General features: G+C 39.0%; 1 protein-coding gene across 3 annotated transcripts in view; it reads left to right on the top strand.

The window, feature by feature from the left end:
* The window catches only part of gse1b (Gse1 coiled-coil protein b), a 174,372-nt gene that overhangs the window by 77,757 nt on the left and 75,518 nt on the right, over positions 1-21,097 (top strand). Inside the window, exon 1 of one of the 3 annotated variants that reach the window (XM_065275760.2) lies at positions 20,090-20,528. The exons of the other annotated variants lie outside the window; for them this stretch is intronic. Coding sequence (XP_065131832.1) covers positions 20,492-20,528 — 37 coding nt within the window. The 5' untranslated portion in view covers positions 20,090-20,491. Of the gene's footprint in view, positions 1-20,089; positions 20,529-21,097 lie in introns of those variants that run through there. 3 annotated transcript variants of the gene reach the window in all.

Here is a 21,097-nt window from a genome sequence, read left to right as displayed (position 1 = left end):
TAAGTACTGAGACAGTCAGTAGACGTCTAATTTAAGCTAAGCTGTTTGCAAGAAGCCTCTGTAAAGCACCATTGTTGAGAAAAAAGCCACCTGTCTTCACTTTGAAGGCGTGTGGTAGTGCTCGCCAAGGAAGAGACAGAAAGATGAGGGAGTTTAAAACAAAGAGTGAATCCTGGGCGCTGCCCTCCCCTTCAGGACAAGCCCCGAGTGCAAACCCTGCTGTGCTCTGCCTAGCAAAAGACAACTTGGAAATGAGTCTCTGTTGCTCTCTGTAAACACACATTCTTCCTGTGTGTCATTTCTATGCGTTTGGCCAGAAATTAACTTCCGGTCTGTACTGGTTTATCAGTCTTTCTGGTGTCTAAACTGACCTATAATGTTATAGTTCCCAAAAGGGCAGACAGTGATCATGGATCACAGCTGTGTAAATTTGGCAGCCAGGCAAGATTTTAAGGATCTTTAGCTAACATTAATTTTACACAGTAACGCTAGCTCAGTGTAATGGTTGATACGCTTTAGCTATGATTTAAACTAAGGTAATGTACTGATTATTTATTTTGCTCGTTATTAAACATAATCTAGAGCCACAAAAGCAGTTTGTTTATGCTGTTGAAACCATCAATGTAATGGTCGACAATAAGACAAAACATGTTTTTTCATACTCCTCCTCTGTCATTTTGTTTATTCATATCTAGGGACAGTGCTGACAAAAAGTTACCAAAAGTCAAATTGTTCCCCAGATAATGTCAAATTGGTTTTGTGAGCACAGTCCCAAAACATAAGAAATCATAATGCTGAAGAATGTTGAATTTCATCAACTTTTGGTGGTGGTGGTGTACCTACAAAAAACAACTAAACTCAACATCTGGTTTAAAATTTAACACCAAATAAACAATCCAATTTATTCACAGCATCTGTTCTTTCAAAATAAACATTTTCCTGTTGTCTGATCCTGCTTAGACCCCATTAAATGCCTCACGTCTATATTGTTGCTATATTTTTGATTTTTAAATTTTTTTCCACCGAGCTGTTCTGGTACACAGTATGGCTGCTGGCCAATGCCCATCATAAAGGACAAAACTTTGCAGTTTTTGTCAGTGCATCATTTGTGTTAACCAGCACCAGCTCAACTTTTTAGAGATGCACATTTGTCTCTAGAGTGAGTCTGAAAACAGAGCAGCTCGTTTTGGACTAGTCAACCACAGCACAATCAAATAAGCAGAGAAAATTTGATTTGAGTCAGCGCACAGTCAAATGGGATGTAAAAAAAACATAGAAGAATAATTGGTTGGTTGTCTAAATGAATTTACCAACATGATGTTATCTATAAGGAACCACAGGGCTGTTCTATAAAGCTCATTTAGAAAAGCGAGAAATAAAGTTCAAAATGTGATTTGAATGAAACGAATTTATAAGTCGCACTTAAATCGGTTCCATATCGGATAGTTAAAGTTTACCCAGTCCTACTCATTTGACAAGGCTCAAGTAGTCTTAGTTAAAGCATGTGTATGCTATGCTTAGGGTACTTTTACATTTATAGTTCGGTTTATTTGCTCCATACCAAAAGCAAAAAATTATACATTGTAGCTTTTTTAGGTGTTTTGGTTCCTTTTCACACCACACTGATCCACACCAGTTGAAATGAACCAAAATGCAGTCATGTGATAACATCCACATCACTCATTGGCCACATGTCGTTGAACGTATTTTCTAAACTGCTTCTTGATTGCTCAGAATCAACGTGCGGGATATTCCAACGGAACCGCGAAAGTAAACAAAAAGGAGAAAATACAGCAGACAGATGAGTGCACGCTATAATTATGTCTGTGGTTGTTATATACTACAAAGTTTGTATACAGCACTAGTAGGTAGTTCACTGATGTAGATACCTGGTTGAAAACAGTGGAGTGACCAGGGCCTGCTTAAGAGTGGATGGAAAGCTGCAGGGCTGGACTGGGACAAAAAATCTGCCCCGGCATTGTAGCCCAGACCGGCCCATTACAGGATCAAAAATACCACCCATCTTTGTGCAACCTTGACTATGTATACTAACTCAAAGCTATATTAGGATTAAGTCTGCTTTTGAAAAGCTTTGAGCTGACACTTGACATTAAAATAATATAATGCAAGCACTGTAAAAATGCTTTGAAGGTTTTAAAAAATCTGCTAATTGTCTTAGCCAGGGTGCACAATGTGTCAACTAACCATTCTGGCCACCCTGTGATAACAATGAGACTTGATAAATGTTACAACATACTGTAGGTGAAGTCTTGCAGCAGAGCCAAGTGTTATTACAGTGTGTGCAAAATTATTAGCCACATTGATCTTTTGTTTACTTTTTTTCTGAACACCTTTTACCTTATTACCTTATTAATTTAGTTGAAAATTTGTAAAAGGTGTTTAGCAAAAAAACTGTGATCAAAAGTTGACGTAGCTACCTAATCATTCTGCCCACACTGTATTTTATTGCAGTGTTATCACCAACATTTTGCTTTTGCAATGCAACATTGTGTTATTGAGTTTTATCAAGGGGATAACGAAAGGTCCACTCGCTTCTGCCTCGTCTCATACATTTTGACAGATGTGCACTGATGCTCCATGCTCCCCCAAAAAAATTTTAAGATGTGATTGGGCTAGCAAATGTCAACATCTTACGCAAACTTATAAAAGTTAACTGGGTGGAGGGGGACATAAGAGAGAGTTGAAAGTTTTGAACAGCTGCTTTGTGTTGGGTACATTGCTCACCTTGCTGGTAAAGTAGGATGTTTTAGCTGTGGTAACACTAGCAGAAAAAGAGAAGAGAAGTGACTGGTAGTGACAAAGGTTTTTTTTAGACTTGTGCCATTTCTTTTCTGTAGCCGCCCTGAGTGTAGTTCATTGCACACAGAAAATAGCAGACAGCCAGAGTCAGGAGGGGGTAGCATGAGCTGGTCTGGAGGACAGAGGACAAAGGTTATCCAAACATTATGTTAGTGTTAAGCATCATTTGTAAGTGGCTTCATCATGATCCACAGCATAGGGCTTCACCAGATAGAAGTTGCAGTACTAGAATATTAATGGTGGACTGAGTAGCGAAGGCATGAATAAAGTCAGTTTTGTTGACAGCTGACTGGTAGTTCGAGAGTCCCACAGAGATCCCACATAGGTTGTGTGAATGGGTCGCACAATGGGTGGAGTGAGTGTGTCGTGTTTTGCAACAGGGATACAAGAGCTATCTGTTACGAAGGTACTGGGTGTGGCCAACCATGGGTGGCCAACGTCTCTACAGCATAACACAGGTGTAAGTGAATCTTACAAAAGTGAAAAAAGTGAGCTGTTGTGAAGGCTTAACATAATGGGTTTAAAAAAATAATGGGTCTGTTTTTTGATGCCGTTTAATTTGACTCAGTGCTAAGCTCTCATTTGGCTGAAAGATCACCATGTCGTCTCAGCACCGCGAGAGTGAGTAAACGACAGTAAACGACTCAATAGGTGTTTCTCAATGTCAAGGAAGGATCCTCGTAAGCCAGAATTTCGAGGATGCTACGTCATCGGCATTCGTCGAAGGACTGTTCCAATATCGAGGATCCTCGAAATTACAACCAAGGACTGAGTCCTTTGTTCGAAAAATATCCCATATACAGGAAAGGATGCATATGTATATCCTTTGCGCTCTCAAATCACCCACAATCCTATGCACGCGGTGCCAAAAGCCCACCTTTTCACTGACATAATGATGCAATGGCATGCACTTTCTAGCCTGTTCCATTCACATGTTCTCCGAACGCTATAGAGGAGCCTTGCCTTGCCTAGCCTCTAAAGGAAGTTACTTGGGAAGACGAGTCCTGCCAAGGAAGTATCCTTGACATTGAGATACACCTACAGTAGTATGCTTTCAAATCGATCTAACGATAGTGTGATGTCACAAGCCAACAGGTCTGCCCACATTAGGTCAGATAGTAGGCTTGTTTGAGATGAGACAGTTCTGTGCAGAACCAATCACTGGTGCATGCCGGTTAAAGGTGTCCAAGATACGTCTGACTTGCTCTGATGTCAAGCTGACATGTGCCAATGACGAGGCAAGCTGGTAGGATTCTGCAGTTGGGCTCAGTTGCTTTCCACCAGCAGGGTTGATAAAAAGCATGATGAGAAGACTTGCTGACAACACAGCTTAATGCTTATTGGCACTGGAATGTCAGCTAATAACGTCTTAACTCTTTCCCGGCCATTGATGAGTTTTTTCCGGCAATCCATATTTACACTATGATCCACATGGCGCTCTTACCGAACTTTTAAAACCCGGAAGTATTCTCATAGGGCAAACAGTAGGAACTCTTTGTATGTTTTACCGCAGGTAACATAAGATCTTTTGCTTCATTAATGGACAGTAAATCAGTTGTGAGAAACAGACAGGTTAAAAATTTTGCCTTAAATTATGTTTACATTGTACAGCTATAATGCGTGCAGTATTGCATGCAGTGCAAGAGGATTTATCTAATGTGGGGTAATGTGAAGTAATCAGCAATCATAAAATCATTTATGTGTTTTTTTTTTTGTTGATAATTACACATTGTTTTCTTTCATGGAAAGCAGCCTTGGCCATCCCATTTATTAAATTTGCCAATGCGTTACTGATGTCATATTTCAGTATATTATTTGTATGGGTGTGTGCATATTGTGAATGAATTTTACTTTATTCTTGGTAGCCTTTAGTTAATTCACTTAAGAAAATGAATTCAAGAAAATTATTTATAAAACATAGGCCTAGTATATGATAATTTCAAATCGGTAGCCTTTATTTTAGTGACCCTGTGTACGGCCCTGGCAACAACACACTACTAAAGAAGCTCAGCCAGGTCCCCCCTTGATGCATGCCTGGTGGGGGTGCGCATATGGAAAAATGTCTTAGTTGTAGTGTTTTCTGTTGCAAATGAAACACCTAACCGCTAGATGTCTCTGTGAGAGAGAGAGAGAGAGAGAGAGAGAGAGAGAGAGAGAGAGAGAGAGAGAGAGAATGAGAGAGTATACAAATTGTAATACTGTACATAATACAAGTATAGTGATATCAAACACCACATATTTACAGAACAGACAAAATATCTATATTTTCATTAAGCTCAGGATATAACAGAGCATTTTATGTATAAATCCTATTATTTAACTGTCACTTAAATGTTTAGCTGTATATAATGTTTCACAGTTGAAAAACTAATATTACCAGTACAAATGGCATATCTGTGTTCTGCCAAACATGTCAGTCTCTGAGAACATATATTCTGTATGTGCTCCTGTAGCTCAGTAGTAGAACAGTGCAAAAGGTCATGGGTTTGAACCAATAGAACACACATTCTAATAACGAAAATGTTTACCTTGTAAGAACAAGGCATATATCCAACATATGTAATTTTAAGAAGACTTTAAAACAGATTACAATTAATAGTCTTATACCAGTTAATTTGTGACTGTTATAGGTACTGATATTTTTTTAAATGCTCTATGTGTGTGAATGTGTATATGTGGACAAAAGTATACATGTGGTTATGTTATATATATGTTAAACCTACTGTATGTATGTTGTATTTGGTGTATTTTAATTGTACATATGTTTTAGCACTTTTTTGGGCCCCAGAAAGACTAGAAACCACATTGTGGAAGCTGATGGGGACCCAAATAAATAAAGAAATAAAAAAATCTGCCCAAGGCATAAATGTAAATGTAGTATAATATACCACAAATTTTACCAGAAAATTTTATGATTACATCAAAATAGTTCTCCCCTCACACATTGGATGTAATAATAACACACTCTCGGACACAGTCCGTCACAGAATACTTGCAAGCTATGAAAGAAATAATTATTACCCTACTCTCCATCTGTTTTAAAATCCACATAATCTGATTATAAAGGGGGGGTTTATAAGAACCTGAGGTCCAAAGAGTCCACACATTTCCGGCAAACCCCACATTACTGAGTTTTTAAAAATGTCATCAGGACAGAGGGAGAAAATGACAGACTGAGCAGCTTCAACATGCTTTCTGAAGGATTCCCATGGGTCTTTGGAATCCTCAAAAGTTCGTGAATCTGGGGGAAAAATTATTATCTATTTTATGCAAGAAGTTTTCTGGAAAAAATCCATGTAATTCCCTAAGTAGTGTATGATCATATAAAAAAATTCTAGCCTTTTTAAGCAAATTTGCTAAACTGTTTGCTTTAAATGCTTATATCTTCTGTATGCGAATGTTGAATCGAACCAAAATTATTTTTTCAATATTTGTGTTTGACAAATGGAAATGTGTCGGGTTAGAGAAGGGAACGAGACGCTGCGTCTCCCTTGCCATACTTCCTGCGTCCCTGTAACGCCGTTTTTGGCAATATTTTTAGATAGCGATATACTTCCTGGATCCCGCTTCATCCTGTCTTTGTCGTTAAGCCTCACCATTGGTTAAATTTGATATACACATTCAAAAGCACTTACCCCTAAAGGCGTCCCCAAAGTGTCCCCACAGTGACTCAGCGTGAGTTCCCTCGAAAGGGAACTGTATCAATGTCTCTTAAAAGGTAACACGATGTAACCTTGCTCTCACTTGAAATGTGTGCCCACATTTAGTCCTTAAATTTGAGGGTATTGGTCCTGGAAAGTCCTTGAAAGGTCCTTGAATTTGAAGTTAACTCAGGTGTGGGAACCCTGTGTCTGTCAGAAATGATAATATGTCTAATGCATGACTGAAAAACTTCACACTGCATGTAAAGAGAATAATTATCTATCATTCAACATTTGTTGATTTGGATTATTGACTACTGGATAACTCTATTGTAAACTTCTGCATTTGGGATCCACTCCATGTCTCGCTCATAACACTGCGGTTTTACTTTCGATCCTGACATTTAAACCGCACTAAATACCTGTAGATTGATCAGTACTGTAGCACATGAAACGAAAAAACACATCTTGTAATTAGAAAAATACTGTTCATGATGGAAAAAGCTTTCCAGACCTAACTATGGAAAATAATGACGAAATCACAAGATATTTGGCTGTTTCTGGGATTTTTATGTTAAATAATGAGGTATATCTGTGCGCGTAGTAGTTGCTTAGTACTGTAATACAAGTATGTTGTGTTGATGATTTACGTGGGCCCTCCTGAGAATGTGGGGCCCCAGGCGATCGTGTGTAGGATCGCCTTTAGGATGAGCCAGCCCTGGAAGTGATGTGCAAAGGAGCGTTTAAAATCCAATCGCGTTTTCCGTTCATTTTGCGGGCGCCCCCACAAACAAGACCCAAACAACAAATAAACTTATATTCTTGTACATTTCTTACGTTTTTATGTTTTTCATTAAGTTTAGATCAAGAAAAATGGAAAGTTTATATAAATGAAGTTTAAATGGACTATATAAACCAAAAAAAAATATATATATTATAAGAAAATGTTATATTTTTGAGCTCAAGTGCGGAGCGTAAAGAGGAGAGCTGGAAATGGTCTGCAGACCAGCAGTTTAAAACCCCTGACACAAAAAGTGAAGTGTTCCTGGATCATCCTGTCTTTGTCGTTAAGCCTCACCATTGGTTAAATTTGATATACACATTCAAAAGCACTTACCCCTGGAGGCGTCCCCAAAGTGTTGCATATATATATGTATAGGAAAATAAAAACACGGATATCTAAAGAACTAATAAAGCCAGTTTTTCCATTCATCTCCCTGGTGGATGTATATCCAGCTTAGTGAACCTTTTGAAGTGGGAGGTGAAATTGTCATAAGAGACAATGATTAGTCCAGCCTGAAGAGCTCTTTGGAAAAGAATTAAAGAAACTCTCATCACTTCTCATCTTGATAAAATTGATATAGTCATTTCCATGACAAGGCCAGATTGGAGAAGGGAGCCATTCCAAACATCTGTCATGCCAGAGAATGGCGCTGCAGGGCTGATCAGGTCTACTGCACCCGTCGTATACAGAGTATTGTTTTTCTGTTTGAAGGCTGAAACTGCAGCAGAAAATGAGCTTGTGCGGGACTGGATGAGTATGTGTATTCTGTAAGGGCCGTCTCTCTGTCGGTGCTGTCAGATGGAGCTAGATTTAGGATATGGCAGCTCTTGAGAGAGGTGATGGGGTCAGAGCTCAAAGCCACTGTCTCTCTGTGTGTACATTCCCATGCTGCTTTAGTCCTCTTGACCTTCCCAGTGCTCACTTGCCCCTTTCATTTAACACCACACATCCATCAACTCCCGCCTTCCACAAGATCACTGTGGCAACCCTTCATGTGGCAAGGGCAGTGGGCCTCTGGGGGATGCTCTCTGGCGCCATGACAACAAGGGTTTCCTTGAGTCGTTTATTTGTGCAGTCTGAGTGTAAAAGCAACAGTCCTGACAGCAAAGAAGGAAACAAGAAATTTCTTTACCAGACAATAGTCTAAAGATAAATGAATACACTGTTTTTATTACAAATTTGACAAGAGCCCCATACATAAAACAGTTTAACACAATGAAAGTTTAAAGATTGAAATCAAGATAACTTCTCAATCTAACTTAGTTCTCCTTACTGTTTTTCTCTGGTTGCTCCAGGTTTTTTGTGATTCCCATCATTTTATTTGGTGATCTAATGAATGTATAATAACTTTAATACACTGTAGAGTACATACACAATGCAATCAGTGATTAAGTTATGTCTCAGAGATGTTTAGATAGCTGCACAATTGTATTACTTTATGTGCACTATGCAGCATCGTTCTAGTCTTTGACAGACAGTCGGGCTCTAAATTACCAATCGCTTTTTCTGCCCCTTCAGTAATTACTCATCTCTCCAGAGCAAGTGTGACTCCTGCAGTGTCTCTACCATCAAATGCGCTGCATGATACAATGCAGTCGCCCTGTCGCCACCCTGCTAATTAGCTGCCACTCCACCTCCAAAAACCCGTCTGCCCACCCGCTGAGCAACACTTTCAAGCTCTCATCTTACACTTCAAACACTTATTCTCTGCTTATTTACTTTACTGAAATAAAGCTTTTCTATTCCATGATTTCCTAAGGGTGTACTCACACTATGCATACCGTACTGTACCCAGTACGTTTGACCCCTCTGATACGGTTCACTTTGGTTTGGGGATGGCGAGAGTGCCAAACTTCAGCTGTCACTTTACACACACTTTACACACACAGCTGCATCTCACACGACCTCAAATAACAGAGGTGTGTTTGACATCATATGCGCTACAAAGAACGATCGGTTTATGACATCCCTGCTGAAAAATCCAGCAATGCTAGTCCAGCATAATGTATGTTTTGCATGCTGGGACCAGCACTGGATGCTGGTTTGCTCGTCCCCAGCATAAGATGCTGGTTTCTGGTGTGACGATTTGATGGTCCCCAGCATGGGGTGCTGGTTGTCTCATGGAGACAATCTAAAGACAAAGTTTTTAAGCTTTTGAAGAACTCATCAATGATAAAATATATGAATGGAAAATAGTATTTTGAAATGTTTAAACTAATGTAGGACTGCCACTAACAATTATTTTGAAGTAATTTGAATTTTTTTAATGAGCTATAACCTTTAAAGTGAAATAAATAATAATGATATAGCAATTACAACTGGTTTGAATAAAGTTTCAAAGGCAGGTAAACAGATAGTTTTATTCATCAAAAACATTAAGATATATGTAATAAAAATCAACATTATATATTATAACAAATAAACTGCGCCTTAGACTTAATATGACTTTCCCCAACAAACATTAGTAGAAACCTAAACAAAACTGAAGACACGGTAAAAGACAGAATAATATAATGCATGCACTGTAAAAGGGTTTGCCTGATATCTGCGTGAAAACTGCTCACAGGTCCGCTGCTTCTTCCATCTCTGCTTGAGAGGGAGTGGAGGGGGAGAACAGGAGGGAGGACTGCTGAAGGCGGGAGGGGCGAGGGGAAAACACTCGCAGTGAGGGCAGCCAGAATCCATGAGAGCAGTCTCACCGTGGGCCTGTGCCATGCAGGTGACGCACGCAGAGTGGAGATCTTCAAGGGGCAGAGGGGCTGGACACGAGCCACAGTGCCTAAGCGACATTGTAACAAATCACAGAAGTCAGATAGCTGCACACCACACAGGGCCGCCTTGAAGTGTTATCCTTATATAACAAATACACTTTCACAAAGGCTGGAACTTTACAAACAGCATTGGAATACGCATCCATGATTGCCTCTGTCACCCTATGAGATAATCGTTAGACCAGTAGCGGAGTGGCCATCAGGAGAGTCGGGACATTTCCCGGTGGGCCGGTAGTGTTTTGAGGCTGCGAGGGCCGGTCTGATAATAGTTATTGCAAGTCTGGCGGCCTGATGTGTGGCCGCTTCCCTCTGGTCAAACTGTGCAGCCTCTTTGCTCAATACAGTAGGCTATATAAAAGTGCTCAACCTGTTCGGCAGGTCCAACCATGTTTAGGATTTTTTAAAATATAGGGGATCATTGAACGGCCCCACTCCAAATTGCATAGCCTGTCGGCCTTTGATGTAAAAAGCTGCGTGGCCGAATGCTTTTTTATTGCAGTACATATGCGGTCGGATTAATAATAGATGAGAGTATTCAACTGCAATATATAAATATCCTCACAACATTATTTTTCTCAAAACTTTGACAAAAATATTTTCAAATAAACTGTATTCTTACAGTTATTCAAAGATGCACACATTATTCCGCATATGATTGAATATTAGACGAGAGTATATAACGGCAATGAACTCATATGACAATAAATATACACATATAACTTAAAAATGAAATTAATATTTAAAGGATATAATATAAAGTAAATAAATAACAAAGTAAAACATTTGAATTAAATGTTTCTAATTACCTCATTGTTTAAAATCATGTTGCTTGTTTTGAACTAATGGTCAAAACTAATGTTTAAATAATAGAGCATACTGTTATTTGAAATTATAAACGAATATCTGATTATTTATTTATTTAGATGAAGATTAATTAGAAAGTTTTTAAAACAATTTGTTATGTTTGTGCAAACGCTGTATGGACATAGATAATGATGAGCTCAGCAAGTTTGTTGTAATGCTTATTATGCTTCTTTGAATTCTTGTCAAACCAGATTTTTTTAAACTATTCTGTGTATATGTGTATTTATCGGTGCGTGCACTTGTGCGTTGTTGCGTTTCGGATCTGTCAGTGAGCGCGAGTCTTGTCGATCTTATCTTAATAACTTTTTAACATAAATCAGTTCTAAAACTTTTTCTCTCTTAATAACTCTTTAAACATCAAGCAAGTCCTGCATTTTATTTTCAAATTCCTGCATTTTTTTAAACTGAAACCAAAATGTCTTATGCGCATGTGGATGGACAAGCATCTTTGTAGTATTAGGTTAATCATGCAGGACGGTGCACCTCAACATACAAATAAAGATCATTTTAGATGTTTAATTGCTAGAGTATTGGGATTGCTAGATGAGGGATTAATGTAGGCTACTTATATTGTTTATTAAAACCCTCCTCTAAAAACAAACGGTGCTATTTAGCACCAAAAGTGGTTCTTTACTCGTAATCATAGAAGAACGATTTTTAGTGCCATATAGCACCAGTGAAGCACCAGTGAAGCACCCGTGTAGAACCATATAGTGCTTTGTAGAACAATATGTGGTGCTATAATGGTGCTATATATGGCCCCTATATGGTTCTACACAGGTGCTTCACTGGTGCTTCACAGGTGCTATATGGCACTAAAAATGGTTCTTCTATGATTAAGTTATGTTATTTGTCATTTTGTATGATTGCTTTTAATAGAATTTTTAATAGATATTTAGTTATGTAAGTTATATTTATAATAAAAGAATGCGGTTTAAATGCCATTTTCCTGTAATTTGACAAACTTCTGGTTTAAGACCCACCAACTTCCGGTTTCATCCAAATACAGATAAAAATAATTTTGAGATTGTTACAAATACAGATACAGATACAAATACTGACTCCGCTGCACACCCCTACTCCGACGTCGTCCGCCTGTTGGTTCTAACACCGCCTTTTGAAGTCAAACACAGCTTTTGTGAGTAACTGCTGCTGTCATGAGAGATCTATTTCAAAACCAGCCGCTATAAAAATATGCTTCCATTAAGAAGATGTACTCTTTTTTAGGGCATTTTTGCCTTTATTTGATAGACAGTAATTTGGGAGATGACAGGAAAGTATAGGGTGAAGAGAGGGGTATGGGTTTGGCAAAGGACCTCGAGCCGGGATTCAGAAGTGCGTCTGCACCATGTGTCGGAGCACCGTCCACTACACCATCGGCCCTGACAAAAAAATTTACCTTCTTAGAGTAAAGTACACTTGTTAGCTAGCACATTATGATGTGTGTCTATATTTCTCCTTTTATTCAAAGGTCTTCTTTATTTCCACTAAGGATTGTGAAAGTAAGTGTGTTCCAATCTTCCCTTCTAACTGCGAGGAGAGCTGTTCAGTCCTGTGCCCCGTTAATTAGCTGGGTAAATTACAGTCTAATCAGGGGCAGCGTAAGTCAAGTGTGTAATGGTGTGCTGCTGTGACTAGAGTCACTAAAACACTTCAGTTCTGAAATATAATGGAGAGATACTGCCTGGAATCTTCATTATATTTATTGAACTTAAATGAATAGTTGACCAAAAAAAGAGAACATAAAAAGTTATTAAACACGTTTGCTCCATTATTTCAATCAGTTGTTTTTTTTGCACATCATCCATGTAACACATCAGAACCAACTGGCACCATTCACAACAAACCTGGCAAAATGAGAGCAGATCTACTTGTATATAAAGTAGAAGGCTGTAATCGACAATATTGACAATTTAATTGTAATTGTAATCTTGGTTATTCTTTCAATTAATTGTCCAGCCCTGCCTTTAATGTTTCTAAACTCTGTTTAAACTCCGTGTACTTCCGTGTTGTGGCGTATTTCCGAGCGAATTGGATTATCACATGAGAAAATAGCTGGTATGGCTTGAGTTTTCCACGATGAATTGATTGCATATAGATAGGTGTTTCTTTCAGAAAATTGGAGGGTTAATGGATGCTCCTGCCCCAACAGTCATCAGAGAAAATGATCGCTACAAGAGGGTGAAAGTACATTTTCAGATTTTGTTTAAAGTTAATGAGGGCACATGAATAAAAAATTACTTGCACAGATACTTTTTTATAATAAACTCAGCAATATTCGATAAAAAAATTTATTTAGTTTTGATTTTATGGGACTTTATTTTTATTCATCTGCTTGACTGTCCAGTGCTTCTACTGGAAAGTGTAATCTGTCATGATAGCAGCCTAGTGCAACCAATTAAGTTTTCACAAACGAGTATTATTTATCAGGGTTAAGTCAGTTTCAAAGGCAGACGTCCCACATTTTGAGATATAGATTTCTATTGGCTCTCTGGACAGATCACCTTCTTTTCCACCCACAGACGGTTGATTTGTTTTCAATAGGTCTTGATCAATGCACTGCACTGTTCTAAGAACAGTGGAGGTTACACTGGTAATTGGACAAAGTCAATTGCTGGATTTGTCAAACATGTGACGTCAGAGGCCCCTAACAAACAGGCTGGGCATGACACTCTTTTCATGTGCGTGCTTGTGTGCAAGTTGCCTCTGTCCTTATTGCGCCTTAGTGTCTCATTTCGCTGAATTGACTGAAGCTGTGATGCATTTCTTATTGGCTTGATTTTTAAAGGTCAAGTCTTGCCATATTAAAGCAATTTCTTTTCCTGCCTGTAAATCAGAAGCTATATACTGCGATCACCGCACATTGCAGTCATCTCGGAGGCCATCTCTCCATGTCTGTAGCCATGACAACTCCACCAGTGGCTGACAGTGTGCGTCTCTCCTCTCCCTATCTGCCTATTTGCTTCATCATTTGTGAAAAGGGCTTTGTTATAGGTGGGATGGGCATCCGTCACCTTTGATTTACTGATTAATCTGTAACACACAGATGCTTAGTGCCGAACAAGAGTCTAAATTTACATAATTCTCCTGTGAAATACATCAGTATTTACTGCTATAATGTACCTCTTAACCTTAGCACCGAATCAGTAGCACATATGGTCTTCACCTTCTGGATTGCATCTATGGCTGTTATTATACTGTTTCTGAAATCAAACATCAACCTTACAGCGGTTAAAGTGGTTTGTGCTTTCTGAGACAACACACCCTCATCCCATGGCGTCAATATTTGACGCCACTTGACCATGCGTCAATATGTTACGCAGAGGGTATACCTTTCGCGTCATTTTTTGACGAACTGGGGACTTCAATACTATTACGTCCGTTGCATTCTCTTTCCTATTTTCTTACCATTTTCGCGTCGGTTTAGGGTTAGATTTACATAATCGCCAGGTGACAACTGTCTTAACTAACTCTAACCCCAACGCCAGGTGACAACTGTCTTAACTAACTCTAACCCCAACGCCAGGTGCAACTGTTTAATTTTGCGTACACTGTTTAATTTTGCGTAATCTAACCCTAAACCGACGCGAAAATGGTAAGAAAATAGGAAAGAGAATGCAACGGACGTAATAGTATTGAAGTCCCCAGTTCGTCAAAAAATTACGCGAAAGGTATACCCTTCGCGTCAACATATGACGAATGGTCAAGTGGCGTCAAATAGATTAGCAGTTTTCACAGTTTCAGTGCAGACAGCCACATAAAGCGGCACATTGCTGGTCCTGTCCTGTGTAAACATATTTTGAAGCAGCATATATTTTTTGTCAATTCCAAAAATCATAAACATGTTTCACATAATACCAAAAAGAACAGGATATAAAGTTTGTATGCACACTTATTGCTTAATATTTGTTTCCCTTATGTTCACAGCTTTGAAAATAAGCATGGCAATAACTTGTTTCATAAAATGCTTGCCATGGGCTAAATAAAACCTGGAAAATACAACTTAAGACATTGTTGTTCTATACTGTAATAGTCAGTTTACACTTGATACAAACTTTGTGATGAGACAGAAAGTTTTGTTAAATTTTTAAGAGAGAAAAGCAACTCTTCATCAATATATTAACCCGCAGCTATTTCAGTATAACACTGAATGATTCAACACAGCAAGACCAGCCTCTTGACTTATGTTCAGCATACTTCCTTAAGCACAAAGACCTGTGTATGAGCTGCTGGTTTAACCTCTCCTATTCTGTTCGATCATGCATCAGTGTGAGGAAAAGCCCTCTGTCATTTGTAACACAATGCATGCAGATTTTGTGTCTCTTATCACTTTGAAACAGTAGGCAGTGAGCAGTATTCCATACCCATCATATAGCCACCACTGTCATGGGATTACAATATGACCCGTTGCAACTAGTACTCTAGCAGTGAGGAACAGAAAGTGAAAGTATCGTGATCATAAAGCATGGTGGTTGAAATGTGAATTTTGCATTTAACGCAACCAAGTGATTAATGAACACATGCACTGTACAGTAAGTGGCGAACACAAACACAAAACTATAGCAACTGGAGAAATGTGGGGCACTCAGTTGCAACCTGCCAACCGTGAGACTCTAACCGGCGACCTTCGTGTTACAAGCCAAACTCTCTAACCTTTAGGCCACGACACCCCCCAAAACTGGGTATTAAACAACTGTCAGTGAGATTCTTATTAATAGGCATGCACGCTTCATGTTCAAAATGGTATAATGTTTGTGATTTAAGATGATATAAGGTTGGATTTGGGAAATCTAAATAAAACTATGATGAAGAAATTGACTGTCATTTCCTTGACAAAAACAAATGAAAACTTTTTACAGATTCACAGGAGATTATCTTCTGACAGTGAAAGAAAAAGACCCAAAGCACGAATTGATTGGCTCTGTGTAACTGCCTGAAATAGCTGTGTTACAATTAACCCAGCATGGGTTTGAGACCTGCTCACCCCCAAATATAAAACATACCTCATCCGTCATGTTTTTATTGTCATGTGACTTGTCATGTATGATCTTTTTTACCTTTGACTTCATCACAATAACTGCGACAATAATTTACTGAGGTGTTACTTAGGTGTTAAGCTAATTTTCATCACAGTTAAGCTGCTAAAAAACAGCCAAAACCAGTTGGAGCTCCATGGTTTCAGCTGGTTTAGCAGGTTGGTTTTAGAGGGGATTTGGCCACTTTTTTAGCTGGTTAGTGTTGATCTTAGCTGATCAGGCTGTAAGCTTTCCATTTTGGCTAAGCTGGTTGGCAAGTCTTAGCTGGTTCAAAGAGCACCTATTTCGTTGCTAAAACAACATTATTTTGTGTATTTGGTGTAATAAAATGTGTTTGCATGTTTTTTTGGTTCAAAAAACATATTATTTTCAACATACCGTACATGCAACATGCAAACAATCTCAATCATACAAATAGCAGAGCATCATAAAGTTTACCTTCATGTGAAAAGCACCAAAGACTTGTCTGATTCACTGATGGCAATGCGGGTGACAGAATGACACAATATTTGGTCCAACTTATTTGTCTTTAATTCTTATATATGCCTGCATAAGAAAAATCTTTCCAGTACAATGCATGTTGTTTAGTATGTTCAGTTTTCAGGTTACTAAATCATTTCTGTCTTCTGTTTTCTTCCATATGGTTCTCGCTGCATCACTGTATTGTTTGATCTGCCTTTCAGGTAAGATTCTGTTTATTTTAACAAATCGTTAGGATGTCACATCTGCTGTTGTCATTTACTGTGAAGCTTTGGGTATGTTAGCTAATGGGTAAATCTGAGTGAACTGGTGTTCTAAATTTAATGATTCAAGCCATTTTGCTACCTTCATGCCACATTCTTCAAGTTTACCTCCACTGACAACACTGAGTTATTGACTAATTCCCCTGATGCTCTTTAGTCTAGTGTCATCCAGGGTTCTGTCCTAGGTTTAGGTTTTGACATTTCAAAGAAGCAACGTCTGATGAGCAAGAGGGTGCAGGGTCTGGCCACCATGGTCCAGAAATGCCATCCCTATTAAATGTTTAATGTAAAATGCTTAATGTTCCATGTCGTATCCACCACAGAATGAAAAGTGATTTGATGAGGGCCAATGAAATTGCTTTTGACATTCAGAAACAAAGGCAAGGTTCTCACTTGATGCAGTGTGTGTTGTTGGACATTTTAATACAAAATTAAATAAAGAATATGAGTGTAAGACAGGTGCTTTCTAGAAGAGGTGATTAATTAGGGCCAGAGGGGCCCATAGTTAAGGATACACAGTCAAATCTTTCACACCCCTAAAAAACACCCCTGGGAACAACAGCAAGTTTATACTTATAAGTTTTATTTTTTATCCCTTTTGGGGATTTGAGTGACTCATACGTAGACCTGACATAAGAACTAAAGTAGTCTAGTATCAGTTGGATTTTTATGATCATATGTATAAACTGAACAAGTCCTTCTTTTGTTGAACGTGATACTTCTACCACCTCTCCACACCAAGAAACAGCTTGGTGGTGTGACCTGGGTTAATTGTTTTCATCCCCAGAGCGCCAGTTGGATTATTAGTTGACTCAGATGGGAAAAGGACACATTTGTAAATTAAATATTTGACTTTAGCCATAATTATCAATATATGATCTTACAGCCAGCTCCTGAGCACAAATGCTGAAATGAAAGAGTCCGGCAGATGTTGCTATTGTGTCAAAGTCATTGATTTTTTTATTTCTGTGCGTTTTTGTAGTGCATAATGACACATCACTCTAGTGCAGGTGTCTTTCTCCATCTCTTCTCCTGGTATTCTACCGTCCTTCAGACTTCAGTTCCAACCCAACTCCAACACACCGGTCTGTAATTATCAAGCAAGCCTTGTGTAAAGTGCGTTCATCACGGGACAGATGTAACCAGAAACTAGTTCATATGATTTTTATGTATGGTAGTCTCTGTTGTGAATGGCAATTTAAAGGCACATGAGTCAGTCGTATTTTATTGTATTATACTGTTGTCTAAGATCAACTTATGACTTCAAGTGATTTTACATCCAAAAACATCAAAAGCGATAAGTAATCGGCTATTTTGTGCCCTGAGGCTGACATGAGAACTGCTTGGTTTTGATGGACGGGCCACATTGACGACTAGGAAGTAAACGCCCACTGCTATGATTGGATAACAGTTTTTTGTAGTCAAACTAGCTTTCAATACTCAATCTCATGTGTAGTTAGAGTTTACTGTTAAGGGAGTGTCTTGCGAGTATTTTGTTAACGTGAGGTCTATTTTATCATGCGTGTTCAACATGACACAACGAACACATATTCTGGACTCACGAGCAACACACAACACTCCCAAAACATATTTGCACTCTGACAGCCACTGATAGTAGTTACTTAAGTGTTTTACTCGCATAAGTTTGCTGCCCCATTCTGCTCGGATCCAATATTGATGGAACGCATTGCTTTTTAAACGTAGTTTCTCTGCAAATCCAGCGTCGACCTGTAGATTGTTCCTCAAAGTTATATCCAGTAAGCACGGAGCAAATGTTATGCTTTCCTCAATGTCTCTCGATGAAAAACAACGGCACGCTTACTCTACTCTCTACCCTAATGGGCAGGGCCCAAATGCTCTAAACAGACAAAGCAGAGAAAGGCGGGTTAACCTCGCTCCTTTTGACGACATAACGCGGCACATTCCTGAACTCATATTAATGTTAAAAAACCTCATAAAGTGACATTTTCATGCCATGTTCCCTTTAAACAATGTAAGCTTTCTTCCTTGAAGCCTAGGATAACTGTTTTAATCTTTGCAAAAGTTGTATTGTAATTCATAATTCAGTTCATACTGCACGTTTTTGCATTTCTCAAGACTGTGGAAGCATTGCAGTGGGTTGTATTTGTTACGCATCAATAGCTACGTGTACATGCAACCAAATTATCAGTTTGTAATTGTATTGATCAGTGTTTGAATTATGTCAAAGCTTATGGGGGGTCCCCTAGCATTGCTAAAATACAACCGTATATGCTTTTTGCTATCTTGCCCATTTTTCTTGATACATAATTTGAAAACCACTTGGTCCAGGTAATAACTTTTTGTCGGGATTGTCTCTAGTTGATGTACTCGAAATTTCATGCAAATTGGACGTATTGGCTTTTGGAGGAGTTTGAAAAAGTAGGCTATTTTAAATGCAATTCAAAATGGCGGAAGGTTCAAAATGACATATTTGGTATCTTAGATCTCAGCAATGAAAAATAATCTAAAAAGACCAAAACTGTGAAATGTTATAAGCAAAAATCTAAATTTTGTATATGTCTGAACCAGTAGTTGTTCACGTATCCTCATGTCAAGATTGTGATAACATAAAGCAAGTTTTGGTGATTTTCTGTGTGTGTTGTCACCGTCTCTTTCTCTGTACTCTGAAGCGTTGTGTGGCTGTAGATCAGACAGACAGACAGACAGACAGTAAGAGAGGAAGGTTTTCAAGGCTCGCTGTGGGTGTGCAGTTGTAGACAGCCCTCAGCGTACCAAGCCATCCTCTCATCGGTCGCTCTCTCTCTCTCTTGGTCCATGACTCTGTTTTTCATCTTTTCTTTATTCTGTCGCTCTCTCCTGCTGGTTTCGCTCTGCTTAAAGCCCCACCCCCACTGCCACGAGCGAGTGTGTGTGTCTGTGTGTGTGTGTGTGTGTGTGTGTGTGTGTGTGTTCGTGGATGGGGGTTGTGGAGTGTCATGGCAGAAAATACATATTTGAAAGCTAAAAAACATGCACTAGATTTCACAATTTTTTTTTTTTATAATTTTTTTTTACATTTTATACTATATTATTTTGTTCTGTCACTGCTTTTCTATAACAATATGTAAAAATACAACATGCCATAAAATATATTCTCATTTCTTTGTGATCACATCGTCTTCCACACCTTCAGCTGTATTGTCACATCATGTTTTCACTGCTATTGCGTGTGCGGCTCAGATGCGCTGCAGGTTAAGATGGCAGCTTAAGGGCAGATTCGGGGGCGTGAACTGATGTCTTCAACACTGATCGGTGCCTTGTATCTCTGCCCTGCTCTTTGACCAATCGCACTTCAGCACTATCCCACTACTGATAATGATGCTCTCGGGAGGAAGCATCAATGGGCACGACCACCTCCCTCCATTCCTGTCTCACTCTCTCTATTTCTCCTCCTCCCTTGCTCTGACTGTGCTGTAGTATTGAGAGGTTTCATCTCTTTGCTGCTGGTAGATCAAGAGTGAGAGGAAGACAGCTTCCCTCTCCACAGCTCCTTGTCCTGGGATGGAGGATAGAGATGTGGTGGCGTAGGATTAGCCTTTGGAGGATTATTTCTGTCGCTTTTCACCATGAAAATGTACAATAACCCCGCTGCGTTTTTTGGCCGGATCCAGCGGGCTGGCAACTGACCCCCTAACTGATCCAGCACACATACGGATCGTACTCTGTCATCCTGTGCACTGGAACAATTCAGAAATGAAGAGTTGATTCGTGAAGTCTGTGGCTCCTCCGGGGCAGCTCATTGCTGGTGGACGGCTCGAAACATCACATCCCTGAACGTAACCTTCACCATCATGACACTGTAAGAAAAACCATGTTTGGACTAAAAGCCCCTCTCTACTACTTACCAGGTCAGTCCTTTTAACCCTAGTACTCATACTGTAGGGTTATACCAGTTACTTTTTAAAGTAGCTACATCAGCACATGCTTAGCTTGTGTGTTTGTGGCTGCATCAGGTCACATGGTCAAATCCATGGGCTGTCCAATATTAGCACAAATTAATCAATTTTAATCTGATCATAACTTTACAACAAGATTGTAAACCGATTGCTGTGTAGTTTTAATTCAGTGCAAAATTTGTATCTGTTTCTTAGTATATAGTAGTTTATTAGATTGGCACCAAATGACATACAGTAAAAAATCTGAATCTGAATTTTAAGAAAAAAAAAATGCTTTCAAATTGCAAATGTACACTCTAAAAAATGCTGGGTTGTTTTTAACCCAGGGCTGGGTCACTATTGGATAGAACACACTGCCGGTTAAAATTACCCAACTGCTGGGTTGTTTTAACCCAATTGCTGGGTTATTGTCAATCAACCATGTTGAAACAACCCAGCAGTTGGGTTAAAATAACCCAGCAGTTGGGTCATTTTAACCCAGCAGTGTGTTCTGTCCAATAGTGACCCAGCCCTGGGTTAAA

Source organism: Paramisgurnus dabryanus, chromosome 9 (assembly GCF_030506205.2).
Source record: "Paramisgurnus dabryanus chromosome 9, PD_genome_1.1, whole genome shotgun sequence".
NCBI classification, from domain to species: Eukaryota; Metazoa; Chordata; class Actinopteri; order Cypriniformes; family Cobitidae; genus Paramisgurnus; species Paramisgurnus dabryanus.
The sequence above is the reverse complement of the archived record's forward strand: the minus strand, read 5'-3'. Positions and strand labels throughout refer to the sequence as shown.